The 15,328-nt window shown below is 43.2% G+C and overlaps 1 protein-coding gene across 1 annotated transcript in view; it reads right to left on the bottom strand.

Moving 5' to 3' along the window:
• Positions 1-15,328, bottom strand: part of RIC8B (RIC8 guanine nucleotide exchange factor B) — a 45,925-nt gene that overhangs the window by 20,187 nt on the left and 10,410 nt on the right. Inside the window, exons 3-4 of the mRNA XM_056846977.1 lie at positions 14,034-14,639; positions 10,553-10,647 (exon numbers count right to left, since the gene is read on the bottom strand). Of these exons, the coding sequence (XP_056702955.1) occupies positions 10,553-10,647; positions 14,034-14,639 (701 nt within the window). The remainder of the gene's footprint in view (positions 1-10,552; positions 10,648-14,033; positions 14,640-15,328) is intronic.

The raw sequence follows: 15,328 nt of genomic DNA, 5'->3' as shown, positions 1-15,328 counted from the left end.
TCCCCCTCCCCCCCTTGGATGGCACTGGGGTTGGGGTGGGGTGGGCGGGCCCGGGAGGCCGGTGGGAGGGCGACCTGGGGCAGGGGCGACATCATCCCTGCGCTCTAAAATGGCGACCGCCATTTTAGAGCGCAGCTTTACCATAAAAGGGAATTTCTTATTGACCCTCGGCTTATACGCGGGTCAATAAGAAATTCCCTTTTCTGGCCTCAAGTTTGGGGGGGTCGGCTTATACTCGGGTCGGCTTATACCCGAGTATATACGGTAAGTCAGTCTCCTATTTAATTTCCCCATCTTCCTTATTTCTAAAATTTCATTCAGAAGCAGTTGAGACTGTGGACTGAACCAGCCCATGTAAGATCTAGGCTGACCCCTGCACTGGGCCATGGCTCAGTGGTAGAGCCTCTGTTTGGCATGCAGAAGGTCCCACGTTCAATCCCTGGCATCTCCAGTTAAAGGGGTTAGGCAAGTAGGTGATGTGAAAGACCTCTGCGTGAGACCCCAGAGAGCAGCTGCCAGTCTGAGTAGACAATACTGACTTTGATGGACCAAGAGTCTGATTCAGTATAAGGCAGCTTCATGTGTTCAGATGTTGTTTCCAGGCCTCTGAATTGCAGTTGGCACAGACAAGTGGCAGCAAGGATGAGCTTGGCTAGATACCTCACTTGCTCAGGAGGTGGCTGATGCTTGTACTTGCTCCCATGATAGTGGGAAATGATGACAGCTCAGTCTGAGCTGTTTTACCAAGGCTTTTTGTAACGCACCCAGGGCTAAGCCACCAAACACACCCAGGCCAGCAAGTGGCAGACAGGAGCACCTGGCGGCAGCAGCCAGGTTGGGGAAGTGGCACTGACCCAGTTTTGTTTTCCAGGCTCTGAATGAGCGTGTATGATGAGCGTGAAAGTAACTATGCTTCCTTTCATACTGCACGACTGCTTGAGAGAATGTATTTGTGTCTCCTACATGTATAACTCCTTTAGCATATAACGGAGATGTGACTTGATCTTAGCCTGAGGCTTGGCTTACTTTCTTGAGGTATCTGCTCTGCATGCACTCCCCCCCCCCAAACTTTCTAATAGCAGTTGTAGTCTTGACTGCCTCAGCAGATCTGAGGTAGATGGTATTACTAGGTAGTGAGAAACTTGTAGGTAAATATAATAATTACCCACCATAGATGAACACAGCATTTCTATGGTCTTACTACTGGGCATATGGGGCTCTGTACTGGTGCCAAAAAATTTAATTAAAGGACTGACAACCCCCTGCAGGCAGCTAAGAGCCCAGAAACCCTGGGAAAGGAATGGCAATAGGCTGCACTGAATTTGAGGGGCAAGCACTTTATACATACTACCCTAATTATTCAGCGAGTAATAGATTGGGGGCAAATAAGTAATAAAAATTCCCCTGTGGCTCTTTGTGTAGGAGGGGGCAACTTTTGTGGTCAGGTATGACTTTTGCAGTGTGCTTTGAGGGTTTTTGTTTTGTTTTTTGGAATCTTGGTTGCAAATTTGTGCTGCTCTTTTGGGCTGGAATAATTATTTCACCCCAGTTTATGCTATCCATGGATTAAGCAACATACATGTTCCAGTGCCCTAAAAATATATTCTAGAATTCCCAGTTTTAAGCTGGGTAAGGGATTTCAGGGTGTGAGAGATTTACTCTGCTAATACACACCACCGGATATCAAAACAGGAACCAAGGTTAAAGAACACACTGGAACCATATAATCTGACCCATTTTTCTTCTATATTGTGTTGTTTTATTGTTCCAATTTTGTAAGGATATAAGTTTGAGAAGCAGTGCTAGTGGCTTTCTGCAGCCACTCTGACTGGGGATGCCATATGCCCAGCAGCCACTGCTCGCTTATATTCTCGCAGCTGGAGAGATAATGTAAAAAAATCACTGTTGGCACTCCCCATGTCCCAGTTCTCTCCACTGCAGACTGCTGTTGGGTGCCAGGCTGTAATTTTGACATTCTTTTCCTGTGCACCAAACATACAAACTCACAATTTGCTTGGAATCATTACAATCTGATGTCTTCTAATTTGAATGTACATAATATATGAATCATGTTTTGCATTGGCATTAAGGCCTCAACACAAGTGCCAAGTAAGCAATTAACTTATTTATAAGTAGAGCCACCAAGGATCACAGTGCAAATTCAACTGATTTGAAACTGAGTGGTTAGGATCAAGGTGTTTAGTGACCCCAAATAATTTTCTTTGTATTCTATTCATACGTTCACAATATTTCCCATACCTCCTCACAACTCATAACCAGTACTTCTGCACCAAAGCACCAAACTATCAAAATCAGGAAAACATAATATGTTGTTGATTGGATTTTGCTTTAGACACCTAACGTTTTGGAAGATAACCTATTCTCAACAAGATAGAAGTGGCAAGAAATTTAACACAATTCAGCTCTGCAAACATTTGGCCACTTGGATTCCTTCCATTAAAAGCCTTTAAAAAACTGGTTTTTTTTATTAAGCTGTAGTGTTCCCAAACACCTACAAAATTAATTTTCTGGATCACTGTGCCTGAGCTATTCTTTTCAATAACCAAAGCCTGGCTTTCTGATCCTTGTCACTCTTCTGACAGTTTTATTTGTGGTAGAGGAGTGTATGAAATTCTCCAGCTACCAGGAAGTCAGCGACTGTGCATAGATCCACACAATAGTGTTTGCATTCCTCCTGCAGGGGGTAGAAATGCTGCATATATTATTCTCTCTCTCAAGCTTCCTAAAGATCATTAATCACTAGGACATGACAACCACCCACTCATGCTCTTGGGCCCCTCCTGATATGCAAATGTGGAAGCAGAGAACTGTTTAGCACTAATGAAAGCCTTGATTAAAATCTTGTTAAAGGGCAAACATGGCATTTGTTCCAATATACAATAATTTAAATCGTTAGTCAAACGTTATGAAATGACATGACGGGTAGAATCACTGTAGCCCATGCAAAGTTCCACTGAACAGTTGATATGAAACATTTTTTAAATGTTGGTTTAATTTTTAAAAAGGTTACAATAAATATTTGTTTAAAAATAACATCTGAACTGATTGCAAACATATTTAAGCTTACATTAATGAAACTGAATCCATGTCACTCCGCCAAACACAAATGCTTGCCCACTTATGACAAAGAACCCCAGGAATAAAATTATGTGACTTTCAAGGTCAAGAATATGGCACAATAAATAAGATATTGCACTGACTATTATGCAAGTTATCAATACGTAGTTTGTCAAACAGCAAGAATAATTGCTTTCCATGTCATGGAAAAACACTAAATTGGCCAGCCACTGCTAGTTTTTGCCTCAAAAGCATTTTTGTTAAGTACTTTGAAGTGATCTTGTTCAGGTATCCTAGCATGTGGAGAAATAAAAATCCTTAATTTCATAACTGCTCCCTTAAGCAAGTTTAAATTGAACACAACAAAAGGTGCACAGGGTGTATATTCAGAGGTATAAAATATAAATAGAATATATACGGTTCTTATAAAATATAAAGGTGCATTTAATATCAAACAGCTATAACTGTTATGGCAACAAGCACATATGCAGGCTTGTCCAGTTAATGTGAACTACAAAGTAAACTGCATCACAATCCTGGGGGACAGGCGTGGCGATAGTACACCGGGAGCTGACAGGGCACTATGTTCTGAGATGCACTGGTGGAGTGCCCCAGCCAGGCACTGACGTGGCAATGCCACGGAACAACACCAGCACAATCCAGTGCACCAGTGAGGAAAGGGGCTGGACCTAGGGGCATGGCAGAAGTCAGTCAGGTCCCTAAGCTTCCCCAGTCCAGGAACAGCCCCCAAACCAGTGGAAAGTTATGCCAACAAAACCCAAAATGTAGCCCACCAGCACCCATACAATGGAAAAGATCAAGTGCTCCCCCACACACAGGAACAGCCCTGCCCAAAAGCCCCGGTGGAGTACAGGATGCCAGACTACAGCTGCAACCAATCACTCCCCTCCTCAATTTAGGCCCAAACTCCTGCCCCCCCCCCAAAAAAAAACAGCACTACACAAACCCCAGCCAGGACACTCTATAGTTCAGAAGGTAGGTGCATGGCACGGGACTCTATCTCAAAGGTATCTGCAACACACATGTTAAGAGTGCAGTGTTGCACTTTGGTTGCAGGAGAGGCATAAAGAGTGCCCTTAGCATCACTGAGTGAGCACTTTAACACCCAAGGGGGAGAACAAAGCCCATGCCATGTACTGGGCAGTTAGCACACTTTTTTGTCAAGCAGGGGATAAGGTGTTAATCTGGCACAATTTTGGCTCTGAACTAACACAGGGCAGAACTGTAGGTTAGAGTGTCTAGCAGCTGCCCCATGGTGCCCTGTGGACCAGCCAGACCAGCAACGATGGGACTCATTGCCTTGCAGGATCAGAGCCTCATTCAGAAGCAGATGGAGCTGTTGCAGAGCACTTTCTCATGGCACTGGTGTTATTTGGAGGGCTGCTGCAGCATGCAGCAAGGGTTCCCTGGCCCATGCGGTGGGACTGCAGACCCTGCTGGGACCCCACAGGCACAGCTGTGGCTTGTACATGTTTCTGTTTAGAACCTGTGCAGCTGGTGATTCAACAGGGGACTTGCGAGCATGACCAGTGCAGACCCTGCCACATTGCTGTCACCAGTTCCAGTGCGATTCCTGGAACATACTGCCTCGGGGAGCCTTCTGATCAGCAAGTCTGCCTTACTCAGATGCATGCTGTACTAGGGATGGCTCAGCCTGTCTCCTCATGGACCCTAGGAGTAGTTTGCAAATACACAGGATCCATACGGGACAGAGAAAGTTGGCAACCCAATTCATTGGACTCCTTCATGATTTGCTGATCAATAAAGTCTGGGGTGTTCTACAAGTCTGTTCCGTGTCTGTTTGTGAACTCCACGCCCATCCCTGTGCCATCCCCCCATCTGTTACTTCAACTTAGGGCTGCCCTTCACACATCCGAGAAGATACCCACTGCCTGATGACACGCCTTTGAACCTGCTCTCTTAGTCCAGTCGTCAGGATGATGATCTTGGGTGTGGAGGTCGCAGGGTCAAGCCTGGCCTCTGGCTTTTGTCTTTCTTTCACTTTTCCACAGGATGGTTTGTGTGTGGTTCAGTGCAGGAAGGGTTACGTGTGAGCAGCACTTTTGCTGCCAGTCAAGATGTGGGCATCCTGTTTGCTAAACGGGTGCCCTTCCCCTACGGGCTGGGGAGGAAGGTGCTCGGGCCACATGTCTCTGTTATGGTTGTGCTGTTGCTGGGTTTTCTTCCCTATCCGCTGTCTCCCCATTGGATGGGGCAGGGGCCAGATTGCTGGGCCGGGCCTGTGCGTGCCACTCACAGGGGCATCATTGGCTGTCACTGTCTGCTTGGTGGCCATTGCCAGGGTTGCTATGGACTCTGGTGTGCTTGCTATGCTGTCCATGCCTTGCGTGTTGTTATTTCCTCTTGCAGAATGTCCATAGGGAACAGACCAGCTGCTCTGCTTTTGCGTCAGTGGCTGGTCACCACCGCCCCAGCAGCCCTCAAGGACTGCGCTGCCAAATAATGATTGATCTTAAAAAAAAAATCCAATCTACCCTGCTATTATAGATTTATATCTTACATGCCGTTTTTAAAACACAAAAGCCTTTTCAATGTGAGATTTGTTGGCAAAGAAAGAAAGCATCCTTTTGTTTTTCTATATGAACATTATTTTTGTGGTGCAGTAATCATATCATTCATCAATAAAACCTCCATCCATTTTACAGAATATATGCTTACGACAAAGGCTGATGATCTGAATGAATACCACATTGAACATGTGTGTTCGTTTCATAGTTTTCATAGTTTTAGCTTACACGATTGCTGGTGGGGGGGGGGGACGTATTGAAGTGTTGCAACGTCTCCGTGATCATCAACTCTATGCTAAGTTGTCTAAATGCGAGTTCCACCAAGAACAACTAACGTTTTTGGGGTACATCATTTCACATCGGGACCTCAGCATGGACCCTGCTAAAGTGCAAGCGGTTCTTGACTGGACACTGAAAATTGATTTCACATTCTAGCCAACCACAACTTTATCTGCCTTTACAGACCTAATCCTGTTTTTTTTTCAACATTTTGCCATGAGAGAACACCACACTTATCATCCCCACAACTCCAAAATATTATGAAAACTCTGATCAAAACAATCCTAAAACAAGCAATTCTGCATTCTACTTTAAAAAAAAACAAGTTATGCTGCTTTGTGTAAAACGTCAACATTTGCTCAATATGAATATTAATTACAAAAATCTGTTAAGGTCCCAAAATTTGGGACTTTAAAACTAGGATTGCCAACTCCAGGCTGGAAAATTCCTGGAGATTGGGGGAAGAGGCTGGGGGGCTTGCTTAGCAGCCCACCTTTCAGCTCTGCCATTTTCTCCAGGGGAGCTGATCTCTGCAGTCTGGAGATCATTTGTAATCCAGGAAGAACTCCAGGACCCACTTGGAAACTGGCAACCTATTTAAAAAGGTAAAGGTCCCCTGAGCAAGCACCGAGTCATTCCTGACCCATGGGGTGACATCACATCCTGACATTTACTAGGCAGACTTTGTTTACGGGGTGGTTTGCCAGTGTCTTCCCCAGTCATCTTCCCTTTACCCCCAGCAAGCTGGGTACTCATTTGACCGACCTCGGAAGGATGGAAGGCTGAGTCAACCTTGAGCCGGCTACCTGAAACCAACTTCCGTCAGGATCGAACTCAGGTCGTGAGCACAGCTTGGACTGCAGTGCTGCAGCTTATCACTCTGCGCCATGGGGCTCTTGGCAACCTATTTAGATTACAGAAATTTCAGAGCCCCTGGAAGTGACCTGACCCCATTTCAGCAGCTGTATTCACATGCGTACTTCTGTTTGTAGGAAAGAGCCAACGTGCACTCATTTTACAAATGAAACCAGGGAACAATACCCGGATTAATGCGGTGTTTCAATCACATGTGAGCTGCACATGCACTGAACATGAGATTTACCCGGTGCACATATAAAGAAAAATCAAGTATACACTGTACAGTGCATTCACTGTAACATGTGAACAGGGCTACAATCTTACATAACCATACACTTTCTAATCTGCACCACTTTGACTTCACATATTTCCTTAAGGGGGGTAGGGCACTTCCCCCGAAATCTGATAGACAGAAGACACTGCATTTGCCCGATTCCTTTATAGCAACCATGAGCTTTATTGAAAGCACAGCAAGAAATGACAACACTAAAATGGTCTGATGAGAGAGAGGGAATTGTCTTCTACAAGATATAAAACTGGCCTGTGTATTTCATGGTGGTAGAAAATGGATGTATGACATACATAAAGGTGGAAACACCTGACAACTGAACACAACTAAAATGAAGTTAGGTTGATCAAGTGCCAAATCAAAGTGAACCAGACAATATATAATATATAAAATGGCTACACACTACTGCTATAGTACCAATCACTATCTTGAAGACCTTGATATCTGATGCAGATGTTGCTTCCTTTACTCACCTCTAAGCAAGAGGAGACCAGACCTTGGGTTTATGCACTTCATCTCTGCTCATGCCCCATTACAGAGTAGAAGGCAACACTGGAGCTCCAGATACTTGATACCCAGAGACTGTGTAAGAGTGATTCCATGTTCACATAATTACAGGACATAATGGTTTGGAACTTACCTTCTGTGTACAAGTGAGGAAGGAGCAAGGATGAAGTGCACAATGGTTCTTGATGTTACTAATCCAGGGAGGGGAAGAGGATAAATGTCTGGATAGGTATTAAGTTAGGCAAACACGAACTGGAGAGAGTGAAACTTAACAACAATAGGTGAGTGTTAACTTGTAACAGAAGGTGCAAAAGAGGGGATGCTACAGTGACCAAGGTAAGGCTTTGCAGAACTGGGTTGTGAGACAGGAATAATGCAACACAATAGGTTCTACGTCAAATACTGGACACAAAAGACTGCTATTTTAGCAGAGGGTTTGATTAATTTTTGAAGCAACCAGGCACAGTTAAATATAATTAAACCAGGGTCTAATAGGCACTTACCTTTCTTCAGGTTATGCCTTAATTGCCAAGGCCAACCCACAAATGTTTGAGATGGTGGCAGTGAACAAGGAAAATAAATGAGCTATTAATTGTGTCCTGTGTATCAGCTAGATAACTGATATAAAAGACCACTTATTTATAGAAGCTTCAGATTTTACTGGAGCACTCTGCATTTGCAAGTTCACAGTAAAGTGAATGGATATATGACAAGTGTCCATACCCATAAGAATTCACTCTGTGCAAGCTACTGCAGCTGATCTCTAATACACCTGTTGTTGAGAGGCATGCCTCCAAACTCTTTGCAAATACCTCTTAAGGCTAATCCTCCCAAGTGAGCCCTTCCAACATTTTGTCAAAACAGAAGCCAGTGTGCAAAGCAATGTTTGCAATTTGACAGTGCTATCCTAAGGGGTGTGTGAAAGGCCTTTGGAGGCAGCATGACCCTTGCGCCTGCATAAGTGCCATTTACACCTTCCAAATGGGCACTAATGCTGGTGCCAGGCCACTTACGCCAGCGTCGGGGATTAGCACAGCAGCGCGAGGCATGGGCGCTGGCACAGCCTCAGCAGTAGCATTCGTCCAGCACAGGAGCTCGTGTCAGCGCCAAAGGGAGCGTTCCCGGGGCGGGGCTGGCTTTAGCCAGCTCCCTAAGCTCTTTCACCCTGGGAAAGCCCATTTTTGCCAGTGTGCACTTATGCCAACAAAAATGGTGACATAGCCCCATGGAACTGCATACAGCAGTTCCACAGGGGAGGGGGGGTTGGGGAATTTGCCTGTGCAGCTTGCTCATCTCGACACAGCATACCGCTCAGGAGGCGGCCCGGCTGCACTGTTTCCGGCTGTGGCAAAACTACTCCCCCCTCCCCAGATTGCACTGTCTATGTTCTCAGCTCATGAAGTAATCATGCAATAGATATCAGATTTTATAATTCAAACTTTGGATGGCGGAAGATATCTGAGTGTGCACTTAGAATGACCATCTTGAGGAAGGATAGAAATTAAGTTTCATGCTGTGCTATCGTTATGAGTCCAGTGCCAAAGGAACCAATCGTCTATCTACTTCCCTGCTCTATTCCACTTCTCTATACACACTCAGGTCTGGTTTACACTTGCAGATACATCAGTTAATTCACAGTGGGTAGCCTTGTTAGTCTGTCTGCAGTAGTAGAAAAGAGCAAGAGTCCAGTAGCACCTTAAAGACTAACAAAAATATTTTCTGGCAGGATATGAGCTTTTGTGAGCCACAGCTCACTTCTTCAGAAGATGGTATCTGAAGAAGTGAGCTGTGGCTCACGAAAGCTCATACCCTGCCAGAAAATATTTTTGTTAGTCTTTAAGGTGCTACTGGACTCTTGCTCTTTTCTACTACAGATACATCAGTTGTTTACTGAACACTTGCAGTGCAATCCTATGTAGAGGAACTCCTATTCTAAGCCTACTGATATCAATACGTAGCCCAACATGTGAACTCTCTTAACACAACAGTGTTGTTTGAGAGGTGATTTACCTTGTGTGTTTTTTGTTTTTTTTTTACCTTCAAATCCAATCCAATGCTGAAGCTTTCTTATTGGAAGAAAAATGAACCAACAGTATGACAATTCCTTTTTTAAAACAGTAGAACTAGAAGAATTGAATTTCTTATGCAACTGCAGATTTTTTGACATGGTAAATGTAACTTCAGTGTTTTGTGCCTTTATTCCCATTCTAAGGTATTGTGCAAACAAGTGTCCTATTTATATAGCCTTTAACAGTGACCATATTAAGTCATACACTTTCATATGAAGATGAAATGAAGCAAAACAATTTTTAAAGTTTCACTTAATTACCAGAATGGTGTGGAGTGTCTCTGCCCACCACTGTTGACCCTTAGCCAGCCCTTGCATATCAGAAGTGAGGGGAAGGGGCTTTCCTCTCTGCCTTCCTGCCCTGTCCTCAGCATGACACACAGCAGGTCAGGAGAGTGAGATCGCCAAGGTGCCCAGAGGAGAACCAGTTGGCTGTGGAGAAAGAGGGAGTAAAACCACAACTACCCCACTGGGGCCTGCTTGAACTTTTCCTGGGCGGCTGCCAAGGTGATGGTTTTATTCTCCCTTTTTTTTGTCCTGCATGATCTACTCTCAACAATGGTCTGGGTACCAGGATGAGAGTGCAGATGCTATGGAGAAAGGGTTGTTGTGAGGATACAGTTAACCCGTCATGAGGCCTGGAACTCCCAGCTTACTTGTCCTCTGGTCCCTGCAGTGTCAACTCTTTCAAGCAGTGTGAACTAGCTGCCAACCACATTGCCCCACAGGGCAATGGCATCGTTCACTTTCTTGGAACATGAGGCAAGTTCCTCTTTGAGGACCAGTACCCAGAACAGTTACAGGGGGCAAGTCAAACAGCCACGGGGCTTCTGAGCCACTGATTATCACTGACCTAGACAAACTGAATGAGCATCCAGCCAAAGCAAAACATTATCCCTAAAATAAATCTGTAAATCCACCAACCTGTGCAACTCTTCAGTTTTGTCTTCAGTAGGACCCAGTGTTAATAAGCAGTGACGCAGAATGGCAGCCATATAACGAAATTCATGTGAGTCATTCTATATAAATACAAATTATGAAGAGGAATATATTTCAATATTAAGACTGTAAATGAAGATTTCAGGTCACTAATATAAACAGGAATTAAAGCGAATGTCTAACATGCTACCAAATTCCTTCCAGTGGGAAATTTGTTCTATAAATGCCACATGGCTTATAATCCAACCTTAAGGTATTCAAGAGATAGTAAGACTTTCATTACTGCTTCTGAGAAGATCAAATCTTGCTCAAGCTCGGGGAGCTTTAAATGTGACAATCTCTGCTTATGACAGAATCAAGCCCCTAGGACTGGACTTTTCATGTTATGGTGCCTCACCCACACCTGGTGCTTGCTAACTTGCTGCAGCCTGTTTAGCTACTATTTATTTATTTAGACTTATATTCCACCCTTTCACAGTCATGGCCAGGCGCAGGGTGGCTCATAACAAAACAATTAACATTAAGATAGAATTAATTAGAATAAAACATACAAATGTATAACAATTAACAATAAAATATCCACGTCTTATATCCCTAGTTAAAAGATGGCACCCACATTTAATCTGATCCCGCATATTATATTAAAACCAACATTAATTAATAAGCAAGCCTCCTATGAAATTCAAGCAGGCTTTGTATCAGAAGTCTATGCTGTTTTGTAGTAGAGTTGGTTGGCTTACGGATCCAAGCCAAATTCTCTCTAAATCTCTGTCCCTGCCTCCTGGACCCCTGTCTACCTGATGTGCTTGATCACGTCCTCCTTTGTCCTGGTGAGCTAGATCTGGGGCTATCACACTGCTTGAAGTTCTTGCCTGGAATTCTTGGTACATAACGCTACAAGATAAAGCAGAGGTACCATGATTTGCCTTGGGCGTTACTTGGGCACTGTGATTTGCCTTGAGCCTTATTTCCAAGGGTCCTGCTAGCTTGCTCTTGACAATATTCATACATTCCTAATTCAATACGCTGACAATTTTTTAAAAATATCCTCAGCACACTGTGCGTTAATATTGAAGAGGGTCTTTTAATGTAATATTGTCTTTGTGTGAAATTACACTATCAGAGGAGGCACCCCATTGTACAAAGACTGTTTTTCTGGTTATGTAAACTGACAGTCACAATATGCAATCCTTTACTTTCATTCAGAAGGGAGCTATATTCTTGGAAGGATTTACCATGTTCTTTTTTGCACTTGAATTGGCTCTGTTGACACGCCCACCCGTTCCATGACATCTTTCATTACTAGTGTCACTCCAATCATTCCTCCTTTTGTACATTCTTCAGTTCATTCACCACTGTCCCCAAACACACACACGGCTGTGCCCTCTCAAGAGTCTAAGCAAGAAGGTGCCACACAGCATGTATAAAGCAGAGATGCCATTGGGAACCCAAGTTAATTGTGCTTATTTTATTTTGCCCCACACCCAAATTATTTGTTTCATTTTGTACACAAAAGCTCACTACAGAGTGAAACTGCTAAAACTCATACACTCTACTCCAGGCTCCTATGGAAACATATGAAGCTCTCCACTGAAGAGCTGGAGTTGCAAAGAATATGCCCAGAGTTACTAGCTACAGTATGGGTCACTGCTCCTGTGCGTTTAATAATGCCCAGAATAAAACATTTTTAATCCCTCCAATCTCACTGTGGCACCATCATCTCTTCCTTGGAAACTCTCTGGAGCAACTGACATCTTGTAAAATCTAGGTTAAATCACATTTTCTTCAAATACAGACCTAGTAACTCTAGATCTTGGCATTTTCCCAAGCTGAATTAGGTTTGTAGCAACACCAAATTATTCACACCACCTGTTGTTCTTATGCTGTTTACATCTAGATGAAGAAAATTGCAAAACAAAGTTTCCTCTAATAAAGAGCCATGGGAATGCTGGTTGAAATAGGGTACATAGGGTATAACCTGCGCTCACTCCGGCAACAATCACAGCACAGAATGGGGTTTTTTTTGTACCGCTCACACTGCCATTACAATTAATATAAGCGAGAGGTGATGCTGGTTGGCGAGACTGAGGTCTCAGTGGATATTGTGCTTCCTTCATTTGATGAGGGTCAGCTGACCCCAGCTGACAACTGTGTTAAAGAGTCTTAGGGTTAAACATGACTCCGCTTTATTGCTGGAAAAAAGAGGTTAATGCAACTTAAAAAAAAAAATTCTGTCTCCATTTGTGACATACGAGCGCTTCCTACCTGACCCTGCCAGTCTGGCCATGCAGATCCATGCCACAGAAAGCTTGATACCAGGCTAATGTTAATATGCTCTATTAGGACCACCTTTGAAGACAACTCAGGAACTTCAGCTAGTTGAGAATAGTGAAGCTCAAATACTAGCAGGATATAGGGGGAGTGAGCCATACTACACCTATTCTACAGGGAACTCTGCTGGTTATTGATTTGTTTTTGGGTTCAATTCCCTGGGCTGGTTATTATCTATAAAATCCTTCATAGCCTGGGCCCCACATATCTGAAGGACTGCCTCTTCCAATATGCTCTCCTGCAACAGCTCCACTTATCTGAGCAAAGCCTTTTGAAGATAACACTGCAAACTGATAGATCAGCAATTGCATATACCCAAGCATGTTATGACGACAGCCACCCCACAGTGGAATAACCTACTTCACAAGGTCAGGAAGGCTCTCAACACTAGCATAATTCAGTACAATGTGCCAAACAGAACTTTTTCAGAAGGGTGTTTTTATGAAGGGGATATTGCTGTAGTTTTAATTTTTTGTTTGATGCTGTAGTATGTTTTTCTTATACTTGTTAACTTTTAATTTTTTGGAATCTGTCTCCATGAGAAAGGCGGATGACACAAAGCAAATAACAAATAAACAAACGCCTGTTCATTTTGGCATGTCTGAGATAAGGTGCAATACTGCTGAAAGTTATTACTGGGTGAAACGAATAATGTTTGAGGAGGGAGTAGGAGTGAGACTGCATTAACAGTACATTTGCAGTGCCGAGTTTTGTCTGGGGAGGAGAGAAAGTACTACAAGAATTCAATCTGAAACAGCAGACTGGGATCTTATCTATTACTGGGTTAATGGTGGAGGGGTGCCCAGCCACTGCTCAAAACAGAACTCTTCCCAGCAAGAAGATCTGCACACAGTGACCGATCATATAACCTTAGCGGCACTGTAGGTTTTATTGTCCTACACTGGAGCTTGACACTAAAAACCAAGTGGAGGTTCGCAGGACACTCTTCCGAGTTCAACTTGAGTTGCATTTTTTGACATTAATGCAGCACTGTTATTGAGACCAACACCTAAGCCCAAAACATCAGCACAAGCTATCTTGACTGGTGCTGCAGCAGGGATACAGGAACGTCATCTGAACAGTAACCTTTGGCAGAGAAATAAATCTGGTCAGAGTATTTCAGCTCCAAACTTACCTCACTGTGTACGTTCCAACTGTCAAGAGTTACATTAAAGAGGGCTTTCAGTGCTTCAGTGGCACAATCAGTCTCTTGCAGTGACAGGGGTGACATTTCATCTTCAGCTGTGACGTATTTATCTGTCCATCTTATGCTAAAAGCACTTTCCAAGGCCTGAGTCAACAGTGGCAATCCCTGAAGATCGTAACGCAACTGTGATCTAATATCTGTATGCAGAAGGGAAAGTAGGAAGAGGAGGCGTAAATCAAAGCATTTTATGTCTTCAACAAATTGTTGGTCCTTGCACTTTTTCAGTAGGTTGCAAAGCATAGCTGCCAGGTTCAGTTCCAGACTGAGTTTCTGAGCAGCTGGACTGTTAAAAACGATGTTACAGAGGCATTTTAAAGCTTCCACTATGACAGGGAAGTCAGTCACATCCTCCAGCGAATCCTCCAGCGAATCCAACTTTGCCAGCTTCATCAATATCTGCATGTTTTCCTTAGTTGTTACAGGTACTAAAACCTTCTTGTCTCTTGAGAGAATACGAAGAGCTTCCAGACAGGTGACTCTACATGATGTTTTTATATCTTTGTCCAGAAGATGTAATATCTCTTCACATAGTTGCTGTGCACACAAGGGGAAGGGGAAAAAAAAGAGAGATTTTAGGATTGTGTTCTGGGATGTATTACTCACACATGCCCCTGATCAAAGCTCTCCTGAAAATATTTAGCTTATTCTGTGTATTGATTGGTAGATTTTAAAAATTAAAAAACACAAAATAAATCATGCCTAATCCACATAATAAATTATTCCCATAAAAGTAAAAAAATATCATAACCTTTCACCTGCACATCACTTGCCAGTAACCCAAACATCTAGGACATCAAATACAGTGATGTGTCCAACTATGTCCCTCAAACACACAAATTATCTTTCTGGCTAAGAGGATGCAATCACAAGAACGCAAGTACTTAATTTTTTTAAAAATGTGCATAAATGTATAGCTGACTTCTTTAGGACACACATTCTTACTCCAGCTTATAGCTACAGTTTTATATGCAGACCAGCATCTTGTTCAAGGATTTATGACCAAATTAAATGTTGAAGAATCCATGACCCTGTACAGTACCTTTGAAAGTGTATACTACGAAGATGACCCACTAACAAATTTAGCACTGTGTGGCCGAAATGGAAACTGGCTTCAAAAAATATTTCCCAGATACACCACTAGCAGTACAACTGAACATTATTTAGCTGTGTTGCTTATCAAGTAGATATATCAAGATAGAAGGTATATATATATTCAAAATAAA

The sequence above is a fragment of the Euleptes europaea genome, chromosome 3, assembly GCF_029931775.1.
Source record: "Euleptes europaea isolate rEulEur1 chromosome 3, rEulEur1.hap1, whole genome shotgun sequence".
In the NCBI taxonomy this organism is placed as follows: domain Eukaryota; kingdom Metazoa; phylum Chordata; class Lepidosauria; order Squamata; family Sphaerodactylidae; genus Euleptes; species Euleptes europaea.
The sequence above is the reverse complement of the archived record's forward strand: the minus strand, read 5'-3'. Positions and strand labels throughout refer to the sequence as shown.